Genomic DNA, 18,150 nt, shown 5'->3' on the forward strand with positions numbered 1-18,150 from the left:
TCATACTTTTACAGTGGCGAGGCAGCGTGTTCGCGGCGGGCCGGCTCAGCGAGGTGCGCTCCCTGTTCGCGTGTCTCCCTCGCCGTCCTGCCAGACACCAGCCCGTTTAGATCTGCAGACGTGTAAATCGACGCCTGGCCGTCCGCTGTGTTTTCTACAGAGACGCTCGGTTTCTTACGGCTAACTCAATGTGACACATCCTGACCAAGATGAGCAGCTTCATGGTTTTTTTTCAACTCTTGTTTTTGAGTCATTGATTTTAGTGGGAAAAGGCACAATGTGCCGTGTTTTCCTTTGAGAGCTTGAACCGCATTGTCATGCAATAGTTTTGTCATGCCCCCACACCAAGCTCAGATTGTTTTTTTTTTTGGGCTACGGTTTCAGTGTTTTTCACATTATTGGCAGTTTGTGATCTCCAGAAGAGCTGCTGGATTAGTCTCCTGTTATTCTGCGACTTCACCGGCAGGACAGGCCGAACATTGAATAACTGTCTCCTCAAATCCAGGTGAACCAGGGCCGAAAGCTCTTCAACCGGGGCCACACACAGCAAGTCCAGGTCTCTTAGCCTGCAGTTTGAAGCTGTTGTTGCTGTTATGATTTTTGACATTAGATAATTCTAATTTTGCCTCCATTATACTTGCAAATGATTCAGCTTAGAATGAAGAAGTTGTGCACGGTTCACAAATTAACTCTGATTTTCTGTGTGCAGCCTCTGTTGTGTCAACAGAATTATGCAGGGAGACGACTGCGCGCTGGCGCTAAAAAGTGTTTGACAACCCCAAACACAGACGCTGGCAGATCTGGCAGAATCCATCACAGGCAGCAAGCTGCAATTAGTAATTAATACCAGCAGAGAGGGAAGAGACGCGGTGTGAGTAACGCTCTGGAGAAGCAGCCTCGTCTCACTCTGCGAGTGCCCAAAGCCACAAGCATCCCTGAGTTACATAACCCTGCTTTTGTGCAGACGCTGACTTCCATGTGTCTTTTAGTGTCGGGTCCTAACGGCCACACAGATGGACAATAAAATGAGATTCCAATATCCCGATAAGGTAAGCCAAGGGAGAATCTGTCATCCTGATAGAGCGGCGGAGGAGACTTTAAGTGAATTTACAGGTCTGAAATGAAAAATGTCCTCAGGAGGGACAGCGACCCCGGCGCCTGCCAGATCCATGCCGTACGTCTGCCGTCGACTGATTATTTAGGCAGCGGAGAGGAGATGTTTATCTGGATCGTGGCGAAAAGTTACAGTAACTGTAGAATGACCTCGGCGAAAGACGACGCGGAGCGAATCCAAACCTGCATGTATTCCAGACACAATATACAGTGAACAATTAGAGCAGCTCGTCAACATTTGGTCGTCTTGAATCAACATTTCAAATTCCAGGGAAAAAATAATAGTGCTTGTTTAAAGTGCATTTTTGAGTGTGACAGTCTTCAGGACCAGGCGGAGAAGCCGTGTTTTTCTTTCACCACCCAGATGTTGTCGATCACTTTGCCGTCCTGGAAAACAGAGAGGAGTCTCTCCGTCAGCGCGTTCCCATGTGGCCGCAGGGCTCGTGCACGTGTGTTTCCACGCACCTGGTCGTCGGAGACCTGCTCCAAGTAGAGGTGGGTGGCGTTGACCACGTGCATGCGGCTGTAGCCGTAGTCCGTGCTGCGGAAGGCGCTCCACGCTTTGGGGTTGGGGTTGAACCTGTCGGTCCTCTCCCTGCAGCCCTGCAACGCCATCGCCAGGAGACTTGTTAGCAATTGTGCTACATGCCTTTCTCAGACTCCGTCCACAGAGCCCTGTTTGACATTTACAACTGCGGTCGTGCCTCGGTGTGAGTCTGGCAGCGCTCCGATACGCCGATGAGTAATTCCCTTGTGGCTGGATGACAAAGCGTCCCCTGCCCCGCTCGCCGCCACATCAGAAAACACTTAACCAGACCGACAGCTGGTGCCGGGCTCGTGTGGCGGGCCAGCTGCCGCGCAGGCTGCGCCGTGCACAATACCTAACAGTGTTTTTGTTGATTTTACCGTCAACTCATGCTTGAGAATTTCACCGTGACAAAGCGATGGCAGAGTACTCACAGCAGAGCCGGTGATGATGTGCACCGGCGCCTTGGGGTTCACGTAAGGCTTCTCCAAGCTCCCATTGTGAACCTATAAAGAGAAAGGAATAATAATAAGTACGGCCCTCTGGAGTGCAGAAAACGCAGTGATGTTAAAACTGACCTTGTCGCCGTAGACGGGCCAGAGTCTCTCGTATGTGTGTTCGTGTGCCCACAACTCCACATCCACACCTGTGAAACACACCCGGTGAAAGTGTGTGTGTAACCATTCATCGACAACTACACTCTCATCTGATCTGGTGAAGATCAGAGCAACCAAAACTCCAAATTCCAGCTAAAGTAATTATAAGCAAACAAACTAAAGCCTGAAAAACGTAACACAGGAAGAAAAGAAAATCCTGAATATGAGAAGCTGGACCGAGAGCCAGACCGGAGGCCTGCGTTTTGAATCAGAGATGTTTGGATTGCTCTGTTCGCTGCGACCGTAAGGACATTAGCCGATCCTGAGTGTGCAAATTTGTGATCTTAAACACCCATTAGCGGCACAACAGCTGCTTGTCAAATATGGAGCATACCATGGCGGTAAAATAGATCCTCGAGGCCCGGAGCTGGTGGTTTGGTGTCGTTCCGCCCCAGCCGGACCTGGGACACAGCACAGATGAATAATGACAGCCTGAACTGGCATTACGCTGCGCAACACTACCTGCTATGTGAAACACTACCTGGGGTAAAAATCCATCACGGCCATGCCAGCCTCACTCCGCACCGAGCCAAGTGCTGAGACGAGCAAGTCCCGGTGGAAAGAATTCGGTCCAAATTACAGTGATTACGACAACATGCCCCCGCGCGGCGTGCTTATGGGATGGGATGTGGACTGGACGTTCAGCAACGTGTGCGACATGTCTGCTCTCCCGGGCAAATTAAGTGTCAGGCAACACAGCGAAAATAAATCCTACAAAACGGCTGCGCGTGATCAAATAAAACCATTAACAATACAGATGAGCTGTTCTTTACATAACCGAGGCTGCTGGAATTCTCCGAATCCAGCGAAATCACGTCACATTAGCTTCGCTCATGAAACGTCTGGACCGCAGAGAGGCCGTTACAGCAGGAATGTCCACTCTTTTTAAAGACTGCTCCCCATCACTTTAGTCTGTAAACTCACACTGTGGTTTAATCTAATTATCTTCGCGCGGCTACTTGTCAAGACAGTGTGAAAAAACAAATGTTAGCATTAGTATTTAGGCCCCGTTTATGCTACGTTTCAAGTGAAAATGCACTGTTTCAGATTTTGTTTCAGAAAAATAATAAAACAGGGACCTTTCAAATACGATGTTGGTGATGATGTAGTTTTAATGAATGGCCACTAGTGGGTGCTGTTTGTCCTTGTAATGAAACCACAAACGATGCAGAGAGCAATAGTATGTAAAGACAACCTAGTGAGCTTGACATTCTGGGTGACTCGACTATAAAAAAAGAACTATTACTATTATTTTGGAAGTAGCAGTAGAAATTCCCGCTGATTATTAAAAAGTTGCATTTTCAGTGGCTCCGACCACCACTGTTGTTGCAAAAGACGTTGCCTCAGATTTGCAGACGTACGTAGGAATCGAAGTTGGTGCAGTCGTCCTGGTCGTCGTCGGAGCAGTACATCGGTCTGTGTCCCATGGTGATGATCCACGGTCGCTCCGCTCTGTTCTCAGGCCTGTTGGCCTCCTTTTAAAAAGCAACACAAGTGAGTTCAGCAGGTTTATGAAGGACGGAAATCACAGGAAATGACTTCGATGGAGAACATAGAGTGTGGTGGCTGACCTCCAGGTCTCTCTTCAGCCACTCGTACTGCTTGAAGAGGAGCTCCAGTCCAAACTGGAGGTAGAAATAAACCTCGGTGGAGAAGGAGATGATGTGCGCCGACCCCAGGTTCCAGCTGCGGACACACATCGTTAACATGATGCACGGCCTTGAGCCGGCGGAGGAGGCGCGCTGAAAGTCCTCCGATAAGAGAGAACCGGCCTCCCCGTGAAAAAAAAACAGTCACCCCCGACGACGGCTCTGTCGCTGTGAGGCGCAGCAAACGTTTCCCCTCGCTGCGCCGCGACGGCTTACATGTCCACCGGGCAGGCTCAGTGGAAAAGTGTGTGTGTGCGTGCCGTACATGACTGGTGTATGTTATGAAGTGAACACTTTCCAGCGGCAGTCAATTACTTCTGATCTCTGCCTCCTCCAACTACGCACATGAGCTGCTGGGAGCCAGCGGGAGGGGGGGTGGGGGGGTGGGGGCAGTGGGCAGCTGGACTGCGGTGGAGCGATGTATTATCTTACTGTCTGCGAGAGGGACTGCCGGAGTGGGCAATGAGTCATCCAGTCAAATGTGTAGCGCCTTTGTGCAGCCTCCGTCTCCGAGATAGGCCGAGGCCCGCCGCGGTACAGGAAAAAAAAAAAAAAAAAAAAAAGGAAGCTCTGCCGCCTCCTCCAGCTCATTAATGCGCAGTGAAATACAGCAGGAGGCTCCCGACACGTTCATGCGATCCTTCACAGGGGGTTCGGGTTGAAAAACAACCGGTCTGGCCTTGAAAATGGAGAAAGTCTCACCTGTACCACAGGCTCTCCGTCTGGCCCGGCATGCTGAAGCGGTTCCTGTAGTTGGAGAAGTTGCTGTGAAAAGATTTAGAAGGATTAGAAGGAACAGATTAATTTATGAGGGACGCTTCTTCAGATATGACGCATTCTGGCTCTCCTCCTCACACAGAGGGAAATCCCAAAGCTCAAAAAAATCTGAGGAACGGTCACAGTCACGAGGTCAAATAAGGAGTCCTGAAGCAGAAAATCAGTCGAGGAAATAACACTCAACTTCTGATGGGGCCCATCATTTCTTAGTGAAACGTGCGTGTGTGTGTGTGTGTGTGTGTGTGTGTGTACATTCATCCACATTAGATATTGTCACTCAGTTCATACACCAATCCCCGAGAACAACACATTGGAGTTCAGAGGTCACATACAGCCTAATTTCATGTTGAGTGGGCCTGACAGGTAAAATAATGCCCTAATAACTTTTAAGGGTTTTCTTCGTTGTGCTGCATAGTATATGTGATAAAAAATGTCTGTATTTTCACTAACAATTACTATAGAAAATGACTACAATCTCAATATAAAGACAGTTTTAATGAAACCCTATGTTGAAAAATACAGTGAAATGTTCTAAAAACTTCTAAAGTCGTTCAATTCTGCATGTTTTTACAAACTCATGTCCACTGCTTTTAAGAAATGGGTAAAAAAAAAAAAAAAAAAAAAAAATCAAGGTTTTATTTGAAATTTTCACAATTTGCTTGATGGCTTGACTTGGCCAGACTGCTTCTCGCAGGCCGGTTTTGGCCCACAAGCCTTATGTTTAACACCCATCCCACGGAAGCAGCACTATTTATTCCAGAGAGGTAAAGTGGAAAAACAAGCATCAAATCAAAGCCTCTACATGTTTTCAAACTGAAGTCAAGTTGGAATATACAGCAGAAAATCCCACGTTCTCTAAAACATGATGAAGCGGCAGTTCCTAAAAATAAATGCAATTGCAGTAGATCGTCAAACAAAAACAACCATGTTGGCGACATCTGCTCCCAGCCTCATAAGTACAGTAGCCGCTCGGGGATATTTAAAGAAGCACACGGTTACATTCAGGCCATCGGTGGTTGTCCTGGTAAATTAAAGGCTGCTGGATGGATGCAGCCTGCCTGACTTCACCCCGTCGGTTCGGTCTGTGAAGTGATGTTCTGAAGCGTGGAAACCATGGTCGGCCGCCGGGGCCAGATCGTCAAACTCTTGGGCGACGTGGGGGAGCCGACATGAGGAGATTCATGTCAGGGCAGCCTCGGCGGCGTGTGTCAATCAAGAGAACACGGCTCTAAATACAGCCTTCTCAAAAACCAGGACATTCTGTTTGGAAAGGGTTTAATTTCAGACGTAGCAGCCATTAGAGGAATCACTGTTTGAGGTGGGTTTTTTAATTGATCCAGTTATAACAGGATGTTTGGAGCGATCTGTCCGCCGCCGCTCAATTTCACCGTGTGACACATCCTGAAACAATCCTACTGGAAAACTAAGAGTGCACCAATATTTACATTAAAACCAGGGCTCCCTCTGCACACAAACAGAGCAGAAAGGGAAAATCCTTCCACGGAAAGCTCCTCCAGACTCCAATCTGCCACTCTTTTCACGGTTTTGAGTTACAGTATGAAAGCAGGAGCTCATCTTCTCGACGGGCCGTTACCTCAGGCCGTACTGTTTTCTTATGATATGAAAGAGAGGGAGAGGAGAAGGCAATAATCCTCGACAGCAGAGAGGCGGCTCAGGCCCCTGTGCTGACTGTGTTGATGTAGTGTTATGGGGAAACTGGAGAACAGCGAGGCTGGAGGGGAAAGGTCGGCAATAAAGACCCAGGAGGAGGAACACCGCCACTTAGAGAGAGCAGGACTGAAGCTAATGAAGGCCTGCACACTCAGGATAGAAGGCTCCACAGTTACATTTTCAAGGTGCGGATTCTGAAATGAATATTTATAGATATATTTTTCGAATTTCAGTCATACCTGAGAAAATATCTGGAGTTCTTGGGTGTGATTTATACCTTAAACCTGCTTCGCAAGTCATTCATACTAAAGCAGAGCCAACAGAGGGGGAGATGCTCCCCTGAACTAATCAGTTATGATCAGAATCTGACTGAAAGGCTTTGATCTTGACGCTCACTCAGGTCTCCTACAAACAGGCTCAGAGCGCCATCTGGTGGACGGAGGGGGAGACAGCAGGGTTTGGTGAAACTCAGTGTGGTCAAATTTTGGTCGATGTTGCACTTCTTTAGGAATTATTAACATCTGATGAGGTGAAAAAAAGGCAGAAAGTGAAAGCAGAAGTCAAGTAGGATGTTAATATTCACCATCAACACACTTCATGAAGTTAAGGAGAGAGAAACATACAAGAACCTGGAGGTTGTCAAGCTCAGTGTGACGTTCCTGACTCCTTAAACTATCCCAACAGGACCTCCCCCTCGTGCTCATCAGGTCTCTTTAATCATCTGACGAGCTGAAGCTAGACATCACTAACTCTGAAATGCTTAAATGCTCCCTTAAAGACAGACTTGATTGGGGCCCTCGCATCTTCCGATCTTCCGTGGCCCCCGCTGCTCTCATCCTGCTGGAATGCTGACTGACAACGTCTGTGGTCGGCCTCGTTTCAGCCGCCTCTCTACCCGTCGGGTCTGAGGTTGGAAAAGAGAAAAGGAACAGAGAGGCATAGTGCGAGCGAGCAGGAAGAAACGCGAGCAGCTGGGAATATTTGGATTCTGAGTAACACCACAGAACAAAACACTTCGCTTTAGGTAGAGGAGCTGGCTCTCCGGTTATGTAATGCAGCAGCGGGCCGGTTCTTCATATCGGGTTCTGACGTCGGGACGCGGCGCCAAGAAAAAGAGACTACTGTTAGCGGCTCCTTAATGAAGACCAGGCACAAAGTCATTGTGCGCACGTCCCGCTGCAGCAGCGGCGAGTAAATATTATGCCGCGGATCTCGGGCACCTCTAAATGTTTCAGCGTGGCAAACACAGATGTGCCTGGAAGTCAGGGAGACGTTTTCAGTAAATCCCCGAGAGAAAAACATCATGGGGCTGCTGAATATCTCTCACCGTACCTATAATCCAAACCATCATTTCATTTCTGACTCAGCACAGACGAAGCAGCAGTTGAGTCTTTCCACCTCTGTGATTTCCGGGGGGTGTCCCCTGCCCTTTGACCTCTGTTGGCCGGATCTCACTACCTGAACCTGGACAAATGAATGGACCCTTGAGGGATCCATCTTCATCCCGTCTCTGCGTCGTGGACTGAAATGTGAACAACATTTAGCGGCGATGAGTCAAACTGCAGACGGCGTCCCGCCACCGCTGGGAACTGAAAAACAGATATCGAGCTGACGGGTCCCAGTCAGATAAATGTTTGTTTTGGACGGGGCCGGCTTGTTTAGATGTCGGTGGTTCCTGATGCCGCTCCAGCCTTCGGGAGACCGAAATAGCTCCCATCTGTTGGAGTGGCGTGGCGGAGCGAGCCCTCCACGGCGGAAAAAAGTGCGTCTGACATGGCGAGCCTGTCACACCGGGATGAAAGACGGCATGCGCTGCTGTTTGGGACCAAAACCTATTAATTACACCGCTGTGTCTGCGACCCGAGTGGAATGTGATGCAAACGTAAAGAAAAAGAAAACTCTGGCTGTTTGGAGAGCGGGATGAAGACAGGAGGCAGTCAGACGGCCGGGCCGTTGACTCACTGACTGTGAATGTGAACTCCGGAGGAAGATTGCTTCACTTCGCTTCTTCACTCATCTGAGATCACTTAAGGATGAAGCTGTGGGGCAGGGGAGTCCAACCTACGGCTCGCGGAACCAAAGAGGGCTGAAGGAGGGTCTGATCCAGCCAGAAAGTTTGACCTCTACACAAAAAAATAACTTCGTTTGAACAAAAGTAACTTTTTTTTTGTGGGATTACTAGAGGTGGGAAGAACTTGGGTAGAACTGCTGTTCCTGAGATCAGTCATTCCCAAAGATTTGTCAAGATCCTCGACCCCCAAATGTTTACCATTGTGAACCTAAGCAAACCCCCCCTCACCCAGGAAACACTGATTTAGACTGAACTGTGGTCAAAAAAGAAGAAACAGACAGTTTGGGAGTTCAGGGAGTTCCAACCATGAAGCAGATCAAACAAACAGCGTTGACCAGTCACAGGGAAGAAGGGTGGAATATGTACAAGTTATTTTTACATTCTGATTATTTACTTGCTATCTTTGCTTTGTTTTGTGGCTATTTAAATCTATAAAGGTTTATCTGTGTGATTAGTTGGGGGAAAAAAAGCAAAAATCGCAGGATAGATCTACATTCTATGTAGCAGCAGAGAATTGAAAATGAATTTCAGAGACATTGACTTGAGTTGCACCTACTATGTAGCCTCGTGGTTGCCCGGGCAGGTCATGTAGGGGACGTAGGCGGCCACGGACTGGATCTGCCTCATGAACTCATCCCCGATCCTGGCATTGTCCTGGCGGAGCGTTAAGAACATGACGCAGAGTAGATTTTCCCGTCAGCGCGTCCGTGTTTCTTTCCTCTCCGCCGGCTGAAATTCAGCCAAATTAGTCTGAGAACTCATCGAGTGCGTTTTCCAGGGCTTATTGGAACCAGAGGATGTTGCCTCGGACGTCCAAACACACAGTAATTACAGCACTCTGTGGTTCGCTGTGGCTCTGCTGGCCTCTACCTGATATGCCCATTAATGACCTTTCATACCGAAAATCCTAAAATCTGGTTTTGTAATTATAACACCATCAGAGCCACAGGATTTCACAGGAAGCTGGAATCGCAGCTTGGATAAATTCGGGCTATTTATTTCTGCCGAAGCCTGCTGATTACATTAATAAGTCCACTCATATTTCTAAAAGAGAAAAACTAATTCGAGGAAAATGACATTAGCTTCCAAGACCAGGTTATATCCGCTAAATATCGAAGATGACAGGCGAGGAGACCTCATATGAGCTAATATGTTATTGGGACTTAAGAGCTGTGGCTTCGAATAACGGCGCTCCTGTTCGCGGTCGCCGTGACCCGTGGCGCGCTCGTCTTTCACCACAGGCTCAGGGCGTTGAGCGGCGGCTCTCATTATGAGCCCAGTGTCTGAACAGTGCGGCGCTTTAAGATGAGGGGCGGAGGAAGGCGAGCGCGGCTCATCCCGTCTGTCCAAGAGGCTTAAATTATAAGGTATTGATGAGAGACGTGGTGAGATACCTCGTGCATGTCGTAGGCAAAGTCTCCTGTAAAATAAACCAGAAAATCCAGAGATCACAACAAATCCATTTAATGTTTTTTAAAGAAGTACGTTGAAGGAGAAATGTGTACATTCTTGATGAACTGTGCCGATTGGAAACAGTTTTTTAAGCGTTTTATTTATTTAAATCATTAGATGTGATGTAAGAATGATGGTCCTTATAGTCTTTATACTCAACTTTTCTGATCCCTCATTAGAGGAAAATAAAATATTTGTTCTCCAAGTATTATCTCTTCTTCAGTTTAGGCAAGTAGGGTTTCTTTTTACATTAAATTACATTGAAAAAAAACAAGACTACTAGAGAAAATAATTATAAATGAACAAAATTACAAAGAACCTAATTGTTTAATTACAGATTGAAGTTCCGACTATTTTTCCGACTACTTTTTTACAATTACTTGCTTAATTTAAACATAATTATCTGCATTTTGTCGTCCTTACATCCTTCAGATGGGCAGTTTTAATCTCTATGAGACAAATCATCCACCCTGAAGTTGCAGAAAGTGATGAATTAATGCTAAGACTTCTTGATTCTGTTAAAAATAATGAAAATCCTTCTGAAATGAAAGAATTTAAAGGGATTTCATAGGGTTTCTATAAAGTTCAGCCATATTTTTACCCATTTTTCTTTACACATGATGAAGCAAGAATATCCACTGCTCACTCTGTACATCAATATAAAGTCAAGAAAGTAGAGGAAATGTTTGATTTTGTAGTTTTCATTAGATTCCAGATCTTTGAATTCATTAGGTAAAGTTGAAAAGTCTTTGATGACACCAGTAATTTTACTTTTATTTAAACAATGGAAGAACTTTTGACAACTTTGTCCTTCGTATTGATAAAAACTAATTCAAGTAAAAGATCTGAGTAAAGCAAAGGCACCGGTTTATTAACCTTAATACGCCACATGTTTTGTCTTCTGCTGAGCTGTTAATTTTTATGTGACACACTTGAAAATTCAAAGGCGTTGTAAATATTTACAGTCTGAAACTGCTGCACACCTGTGGCTTTACACATTACTGTAATTAAGTAGAAAATGACCTTTTTGAGAATTTATTTTAGTATTCTCAATGGAACCTGGAGTTTATCAATCACCTTGTTCTGTCTGGGGTCTTTACAGAGTGAACTAATAAGTATAAGTTACCTATGTGCAGGATGGCATCGTACAGGCCCTGCTGAGCCTCCTTCTGCAGCCGAGCCAGAGACTGAGGGTTTTCATTGCCCAGATCGCCGTACAGAGCGAAGCGGGGACTGAAGCTGGAGCTGTCGTTCAGGGCCGTGAAGAAGAAGACGTCGCTCCAGCCGTCATCGCTACCACAGTGGTAGACTAAAAAACACATGTAGAGAGAAAAGACCTGAAGCTCCGATGAGCTGATCGGTCGAAACGCGCCGCATCAAAGCTCCACCCACCGTACGTAGCGGCGGGCTTGAGGTTCGTGAGCGTGACTCTGTGGATGAACATCTTCCTCTTCTCTTCTCCCGAGTCCACAAAAACAGTGGCGTCACCCTTGGCGCTCATCTCAAAGAGCGGCGCTCCGGCGGGGCCGTACTCCACCTCGCTCTCCGTCTTATTGAAGGTGGTCCAGGTCACTACCATGGAACCTGGCACACCTGGGAAGAAAAAGCCCAATTATTGAAAATCTGATGTAGATGGACCTGACAGAACCACTGGATTCACTTACCGGTGCCTTTAAGAGAGCCAGAGATGGTTATATAAAGAAGCTGAGCTTAGAAAACCTGTGTTTTTGATCTGGCTTCTGGCGAGATAGAGCCACACGAACGCCGAGCTGAGCTCTTGACTGGCCAGGTACTTATTTCATCAGGACACAGACTCATTAAATGACTACCACATGTTTCGCCCTCATGAGGAATCAGCTAAAGAGCATTTATGCTTTATGCTTGGCAGGTTCGGCAAACGCCCGGTGCTTTTAAAGTGAATGACTTATAGCCAGAGAGCAGGAACTGTTTCAGTGTTCAAGGACATGTTGTTCAGCTCAAAAAACATTTCAGACTTATCTCCAGCTAATTCAGGGTTCAAACCCCGACGCCCTCAAATCTATGAGTAGCACAGGAGGGGCATCTGCTGGGAAACGTGTGCCAAATGTGGATTGTGATCGCCTGAAGCCATCGACGGGTGGAGCAGCTGAAATACAATCATCCTCCTCAACGCTCTTTACTGAAGTATAAGTTATAACTCCTTTCACCGACTCCCGACCGATCTTTATGTTGCATCTTGGTTCAGAACTGGCAGTACGACCACATCAGGGTGCAACTCGCCTCCATACACTGGCTCCCTGTTAGATCTAGCTTTTAAAGCTTCATCACTCACTTTTAAAGTGTTAGATGGTTGATAATTGCCCCACAGATGACTACAATCACTGTATTGATCACTGCAAGGCCACGTTTGGTGATCCTTTGTTTATCAACAGCTTATAATTCAGGTTAAGCAGTTGTTAGTATTGTGGGAAGTGCTATAAACTGTCCTCTTCTGTGAAAATACTTTTTCTTTAAAGTCATGCAAACAAAATTTAGATGTAATTAAACTGCTGGTAACATGCAAACATGAACAAGCACGTGCGCTTGACAGTTTAACTAAGTGATATGGTTACACACAGTTTGCAATATCCTCAGTCCGTTTCTCACACAGATCTGTCTCACTGTTTTCACTCAAACAACTGTTCTTCTTGCCTTTTCCTCCTGTAGCACGTCTGTTTGTGTAATGCAAAACATTTGTGATGCAGTATTTTACATTTCAAACATTATTATTGTGAAGCATACAATATATCAATGATAAGACGTTCTTTTCTACACATATTTCATTTCAAGAATTAAAAAACAGATTGTATGGCATGGTATTGTTTGTAACCTAAATTGCAAAACAAAATAACTCAGAGTTCTATTTATTATTGTCCTAATTTTGTTTCAGATGATAAATGATCAATTTCCAAGTCCTTCTGAAGTCCTCCAGCTGGTCATTAATGGTATATTTAATTCTGTGAGTCAGGACTTAAAATTTGGTGACTTTCTTTTTTTTCCCCCCCACAAAGGAGGCGATATGACAGCAGATGGCGCTGTGTCCTCTTTAGGCTGACAGAGTTCAAAGATGATCCCAGGTTAACCAAGAGTGGATCTGGGCTTAGTTTGGTCTTAAAAACATCTGACAATAATGAAAACATTGACATCCAGAAATCTTCTAGTTTAGGATAAAAAATAACTGTAGAGTAAATCTGTATTTGCTTACTTGAGTAATGCGTCCTTATAGGATCTTGGGCTGTATCAGACTGCGCCTTGCGATCAGAGAGCGAGTGTTGACATATTAAAGACATTCCTTCCAGAAGTGCTGTTATTTTCCTAGCCAGTCCACTTCGCCAATTTTCCATTATGCTTTCCATATCCGTGCGATGCAGCACTTTAAAACCTCTGAATGGCTTTTTAACAACACTGTCCAGCACCTGCAGCAGGTTTCACCACCACCCCCACAAACACACAACCACCAGCACCAGCACCACGTCAGCAGTCATTCTAAACATCTGGGTCAGTTTGACGCCCACAGATCACCTTCAAACCTGTTCCTCTTATTTCAGACACCACCATACAGAACTCAGACAATCCTGACCACAAATACGATGATGACCCCATTTTCTCTTGAACCTATTTCATATGAAACGACAATCAAGAATCTGCGAGCCATGAAACCATCTGAACATGAGTTTACAAAAAGTGGCATAGCTGTCAGAGAGAAACATGTGGAGGAGTTTACCTGCGTAGGAGAGATGAACCTGCTCTGGCTGTGTCCATATAGGAGGAACACCGAGCACCAGCACTGGTGCCAGGCTGAGCAAGGCACAGGCAGCAGGAACAGGCAGCATTTTAACAGCAGACTGTTGGAACAGAAGGACTGTTAAAGGAAAGACACACATACAGGAAGTAAAACTCTTAAATCACATGGCTATTACTGATTATAAAGGGATCACATGATACTAGATAAATATACCTTCCTTGTCCAAGTCTTCACACAGAGTGCTGACTGGTAAAAACACAGACCGCGATGGACTGTGTGTTGGCCTCTGGTGAGGATGTCCACATCAGTTAACCAGCAGTCAGCCCGAGTGATGAAACTGCAGAAGGAGAAACAGCAGAGTCAGCGAGAAGTGCAGAAACAGATGAGGTGTCAATAAAACGTTGTTTTCCTTGTGCATTCAAGGATGTCCTCCTACTTCACAGAAAACCTGACCCACGAGCCACGGCTTGCCTCTGATCAATAACAGGAGCTATTCTGCTTCAAAGCACGTGAAAACAAAACGAGGCACTTTTTAATTTGACATCAGCTGCACGAGCCGTGCTGCACTTGGCTCACCTGACTGTTTATGAGCATTAGAGGAGTCTTACCAGCTCCACCAGTGTGTGAAGGCTTTATAGGAGCACCATGAGGGTGTGGAGAGTCGCTAGAGGGTGCACAAAGTACCAAATGGAACATGAATAAGAAGAATAGGAGCTTTGTTCTCTGACAAAGGGCGGCAGATCAGATCTAACGTAAGCCTGCTGTCAGACTCGTGAAAGGACTATATTTTAACTCCTATTTTTTACTAGTGAACAAGATAAAGGTGAGTCCGACAGGTGCTTGAGTAGAGCTGATGCATCATCCCAACGAGTGTTTTAAAGCTGGTATATTCTGGTAAACTCATAACACATGTGTCATATTTGTAGCACGAGCCTGAAATGCTCTGATTAGCTGCGAGCTAGTTGTTAAGTGATCCCGAACAATGTAACGCGACGCTTTTCGTCGTTATAAAACATGCCAGGTTGACTACCTGTCACTGAGTTTACGTTCTTCACGTGCGTGCAGGCCTTTTCTCGAAAATGACTCGAATAGAATAGAAAAGAGTTGTTTTAGAGACCCGCAGGAAAGTGAAAGCTCAGCTGATCCGGGAGCATTTCCGCATGACGTCACTGCTCAAAACAATAACACTGCCCCGGAGGATTGTGGGAAATAGAGTTTTCTGTTTTTAACCTGCCCGTAAAAACAGCCCGTCGTCTAAAATTTACAAATAAAACTTCAAAGTTGCTTTCTTGATGACAGAAATTGCTATTTCAAATTTATTTATTATTGTTTATTAGTGTTTTATATGCTACAGAAATGCAGACTTGTTTAAAATGTATTAAAAATAATGATGCATGTCTCTGCTTTGAGATAAGTTTAAACTGTCCTATTCCTAGATGTGTGTAGTCACATTAGAGTGCTCCGTGCTCATGTTTAGAGACTCATGGCAGAACCTGTCCACTGTGGGATTCAAACTTGCAAACTTCTGATTCCAAGTAGTCATTTCTAGCTGCTGGTCCCTCCTCCTTTAATCTTTAGTTTATCCATTGAACCAATTGTGCATGTAATTAGAAAACATCCCTATACTGTATTTTTAGTTTGTCTGTATTTAATTTTAGTTAACTTCTTATTGTTCAGATCTTCAAGTTTTTTTTATTATTATCACATTTTAACACGACTGAATATGTAGATTAGGTATACAATCTCTAAACTTACTTGTTATTCTCTTTTTACACAGATGTGATGGACTCCAACAGAGAGAGCTCAAATCATGAAAATGACACACATAATGATGCAACACAGTTCAGAGTGACCTATGCTCAAGGCAGAAACTGGAAAGGGGTGAGTGTTTAAAGACTGGGTTGTTTTATTACATGCAAACCGCTTTACATTCTTTATTTTCAATTGCAGGGGGGTCATGATAAGAATGAGGAGTTCAACAAAAAGAGGTAGGTTAGGAGCATGTTTTGGATTTAATCCAGCAGCCATTTGAAGGTTTCACTCCATCCAGGTGTCCTCGGAATCCAGGAAGAGTGAAAAGAGTCGTGTCCTGCAAGAGGAAAACCCATCATCTGACTGCGGCTCGGAGGAAGCAGCTCAGCTCCGGGAGGACCGGTGATGCTGCAAACAAGGAAAATGAGATGCAGGACACTGAGCAGGACAGATTACATATGGATCCCTGGGACTTCCCTCTAAGTTTCAGTGATGATCAGAAGTCCTGCACAACTGACCCTGGACAGATCAATGTCTGCACACTCACTGAGGTGAGGCACATTATCTCTGATCAAAACTGTTGTGTTGCTTCATGAATTGTTATTTTTCTGATATGTGATTGAACGTAATATTTTTCAGCTCTCAAAGGATCATGAAATGATGACTCGCGTGCTGTTTGGAAGAAATCTGAGACTAAGAGTGGCTTTTACACTGTGGCAGAGAAATGTTGGGGAGCTCTTAACGTACTTTCTCAGGTATATACAGGATATACATAGCATGAATGTGGTTTCAAATGAGTCTAAGATAAGACACACTTCATTTCCCCATAGTAGAAACTCTCTGTGACTTCAGTGTGCGCATGTAGCTGCCTCCAGGATAAATGAATAACACAAATGCAGAGAATTAATTGCAGACTACAGGCTCCATTGATTTCACACTATGAATAATCCTGACACATAAATGTGTTTAGTTCATAATAATCAGGAGATTTTGAAGTGACTTCATAGGGAGAGAGAGAGAGATAGTCTGCAACTGTCTACACACACACACACACACACACACACACACACACACACACACACACACACACACACACACTCATTTTTGCATTTGAAAGTGTGCTCCCTCTGCTGTCTTTGTGCAGAATCCAAGACACTGGAGTGTTTGTGGATTTTCTCCCTCTGATAATCAAAAGGTGAGTTTTGTATCAGTGAGACTGAGAATCTCCGTAACGCCGAGAACAAGTTGAAACATTTGATCGTGATTTCCTCTGCAGCATTGAGGAGCAGTCTCCCTCCATGACGATCGGATGCTGCGTGGACTTTTTCCCTCTGGTTACAAAAGTCCTCAAGAATCCATACGAGGAGTGAGATTTGACTCTTTGACACATATTAAACATGAGAAATACTAATGAATACAGGAAGAGAGATGAACTGATTGCTTTTCTTTCTTGCAGGCATCTCATGGTTGGCTTAAAGTGGGTCAGTTCAGTTTTGAGGAACTGGTCAAGGGAACTGAGAGCGAGTGGCTTCGGAGGAGCAGCTGACCCCCTGTTAGACCAGTGAGTGCTGAAATGTACACAGAAAATAAAAAGAAATAAATCACTGAATTACACTTTTCTTTTTTTTAAATCTCTGTTACAGAAACTACAGAGTTTTCAATCAGCAGTTACTGAAGTTATGGTACGAGGAACCTTTCTTGAAATCTCTCCCGGGAGCTGCAGGAGACCTGGCGATGGTTTGCTTGATTCTCAAATGACAGTTTTTTTCATTGTAAACAAAAAATATATTAATTACAACATTTCCTCTTCATAGGTCATCGACTCCTTTCTGTCCCAACTGACGTGACAGAAGGTGAAGATATAGAGAACATCTTCTCCTCAATATTTAACTTTGATTTTATTTCCATAATTATGTATTGATAGATTTATTTGCGAAGAGACCCAATCACAATATACAAAAGATGAAACTTCACATTAAAAGAATTGGGAAGCTTTCCAAATTGTCGAAAATAGTTTTCTTCTGGTTTTCTCTGACATGTGCAAATTTAAAGCCTTGATTATCTGTTGTAAACTCTTCTTAATCCCACTTTCAGAACCACTACTTCAAGAAAGTGCAATGTCTTTATAGTTTTAAAGTGTAGCTCAGGGGTGTGCAAAGCATTTTAGTTGAGAGGTCATAAAAAGCCCAATTTCATCTTGAGTGGGCTGGATCAGTAAAATAATGCCATAGTTGCCTCTAAATTTAAATTTTTAAGTTTTTCTTTGTTGTGGCGTAGAGTATATGTAATGAGAGTGACTTGATTTTCACAAAACTGCGCAATTACTACCAACTAAAATGACTGCAATCTCAACATGAAGCCAGTTTCAATGATGCCTTCTGGTGCAAAATAATGTAAAATGTCAAAACAAAAAAAACAAAAAAAAACATGTCTCCTTTATGCATGTTTTTAACATGTTTGACACCTCTGGTGCAGCTTGATTTGATCAAGTACAATGTAAATATCAATATCTTTATCAGTCACTTTATTGATTTGTTGTGTCTGTCTCGTGAATGGTTAATAAAGGTGACATTAAACTGATTTGATAGCAAACTCCCTCTTTCGTCCTGCTGGTTTCATGTAAACATCTGCACGCAGTTTGATGAAATACTGTCCTTTGGACCTTCGCACTGCAACACCGTTTATGCTGGATCCCTACTCGAGACTGTAATGGACTTCAG

The 18,150-nt window shown here is 44.7% G+C and overlaps 2 protein-coding genes across 3 annotated transcripts; one reads left to right on the plus strand and one right to left on the minus strand.

Annotated features, from left to right (window-relative positions):
- Nucleotides 1-326: 326 nt before the first annotated feature.
- acp7 (acid phosphatase 7, tartrate resistant (putative)) lies at nt 327-14,842 on the minus strand. 2 transcript variants are annotated; one of them, XM_030116716.1, is made up of 16 exons: nt 14,709-14,829; nt 14,287-14,342; nt 13,892-14,015; nt 13,658-13,778; nt 11,308-11,508; nt 11,042-11,224; nt 9,858-9,883; nt 9,020-9,117; nt 4,647-4,709; nt 3,867-3,981; nt 3,657-3,770; nt 2,630-2,696; nt 2,218-2,285; nt 2,074-2,145; nt 1,579-1,716; nt 327-1,500 (listed from the first exon to the last, which is right to left on the minus strand). In XM_030116716.1, exons 4-16 carry the CDS (start codon nt 13,764-13,766, stop codon nt 1,435-1,437), a joined length of 1,320 nt encoding a protein of 439 aa, XP_029972576.1. In that variant the 5' UTR covers nt 13,767-13,778; nt 13,892-14,015; nt 14,287-14,342; nt 14,709-14,829; the 3' UTR covers nt 327-1,434. The 2 variants fall into 2 exon arrangements, with proteins under 2 accessions (XP_029972576.1, XP_029972577.1); XM_030116717.1 differs by lacking the exon at nt 14,287-14,342 and having other exon boundaries at nt 14,709-14,842.
- Nucleotides 14,364-17,995, plus strand: LOC115406593 (KATNB1-like protein 1). Its single transcript, XM_030116718.1, has 10 exons — nt 14,364-14,501; nt 15,456-15,559; nt 15,629-15,666; nt 15,729-15,981; nt 16,070-16,185; nt 16,575-16,625; nt 16,707-16,796; nt 16,887-16,991; nt 17,074-17,167; nt 17,245-17,995. The coding sequence occupies exons 2-10, from the start codon at nt 15,461-15,463 to the stop codon at nt 17,275-17,277; spliced, it is 879 nt and encodes a 292-aa protein (XP_029972578.1). The 5' UTR covers nt 14,364-14,501; nt 15,456-15,460; the 3' UTR covers nt 17,278-17,995.
- The last annotated feature ends 155 nt before the right edge of the window (nt 17,996-18,150 follow it).

Source organism: Salarias fasciatus, chromosome 19, assembly GCF_902148845.1.
Source record: "Salarias fasciatus chromosome 19, fSalaFa1.1, whole genome shotgun sequence".
NCBI classification, from domain to species: Eukaryota; Metazoa; Chordata; class Actinopteri; order Blenniiformes; family Blenniidae; genus Salarias; species Salarias fasciatus.

Coding starts and splice junctions, on each gene's coding strand:
- acp7 (XM_030116717.1), bottom strand. CDS start 13,766: ATGCTGCCTGTTCCTGCTGCCTGTGCCTTGCTCAGCCTGGCACCAGTG. Junction 4,710..9,019: donor GGCAACCACGAGGCTACATA/GTAGGTGCAACT, acceptor ATCTTTTCACAG/CAACTTCTCCAACTACAGGA. Junction 1,717..2,073: donor ACATCATCACCGGCTCTGCT/GTGAGTACTCTG, acceptor ATGGCGTTGCAG/GGCTGCAGGGAGAGGACCGA.
- LOC115406593 (XM_030116718.1), top strand. CDS start 15,461: ATGGACTCCAACAGAGAGAGCTCAAATCATGAAAATGACACACATAAT. Junction 16,626..16,706: donor CTCCCTCTGATAATCAAAAG/GTGAGTTTTGTA, acceptor TTTCCTCTGCAG/CATTGAGGAGCAGTCTCCCT. Junction 16,992..17,073: donor GCTGACCCCCTGTTAGACCA/GTGAGTGCTGAA, acceptor TCTCTGTTACAG/AAACTACAGAGTTTTCAATC.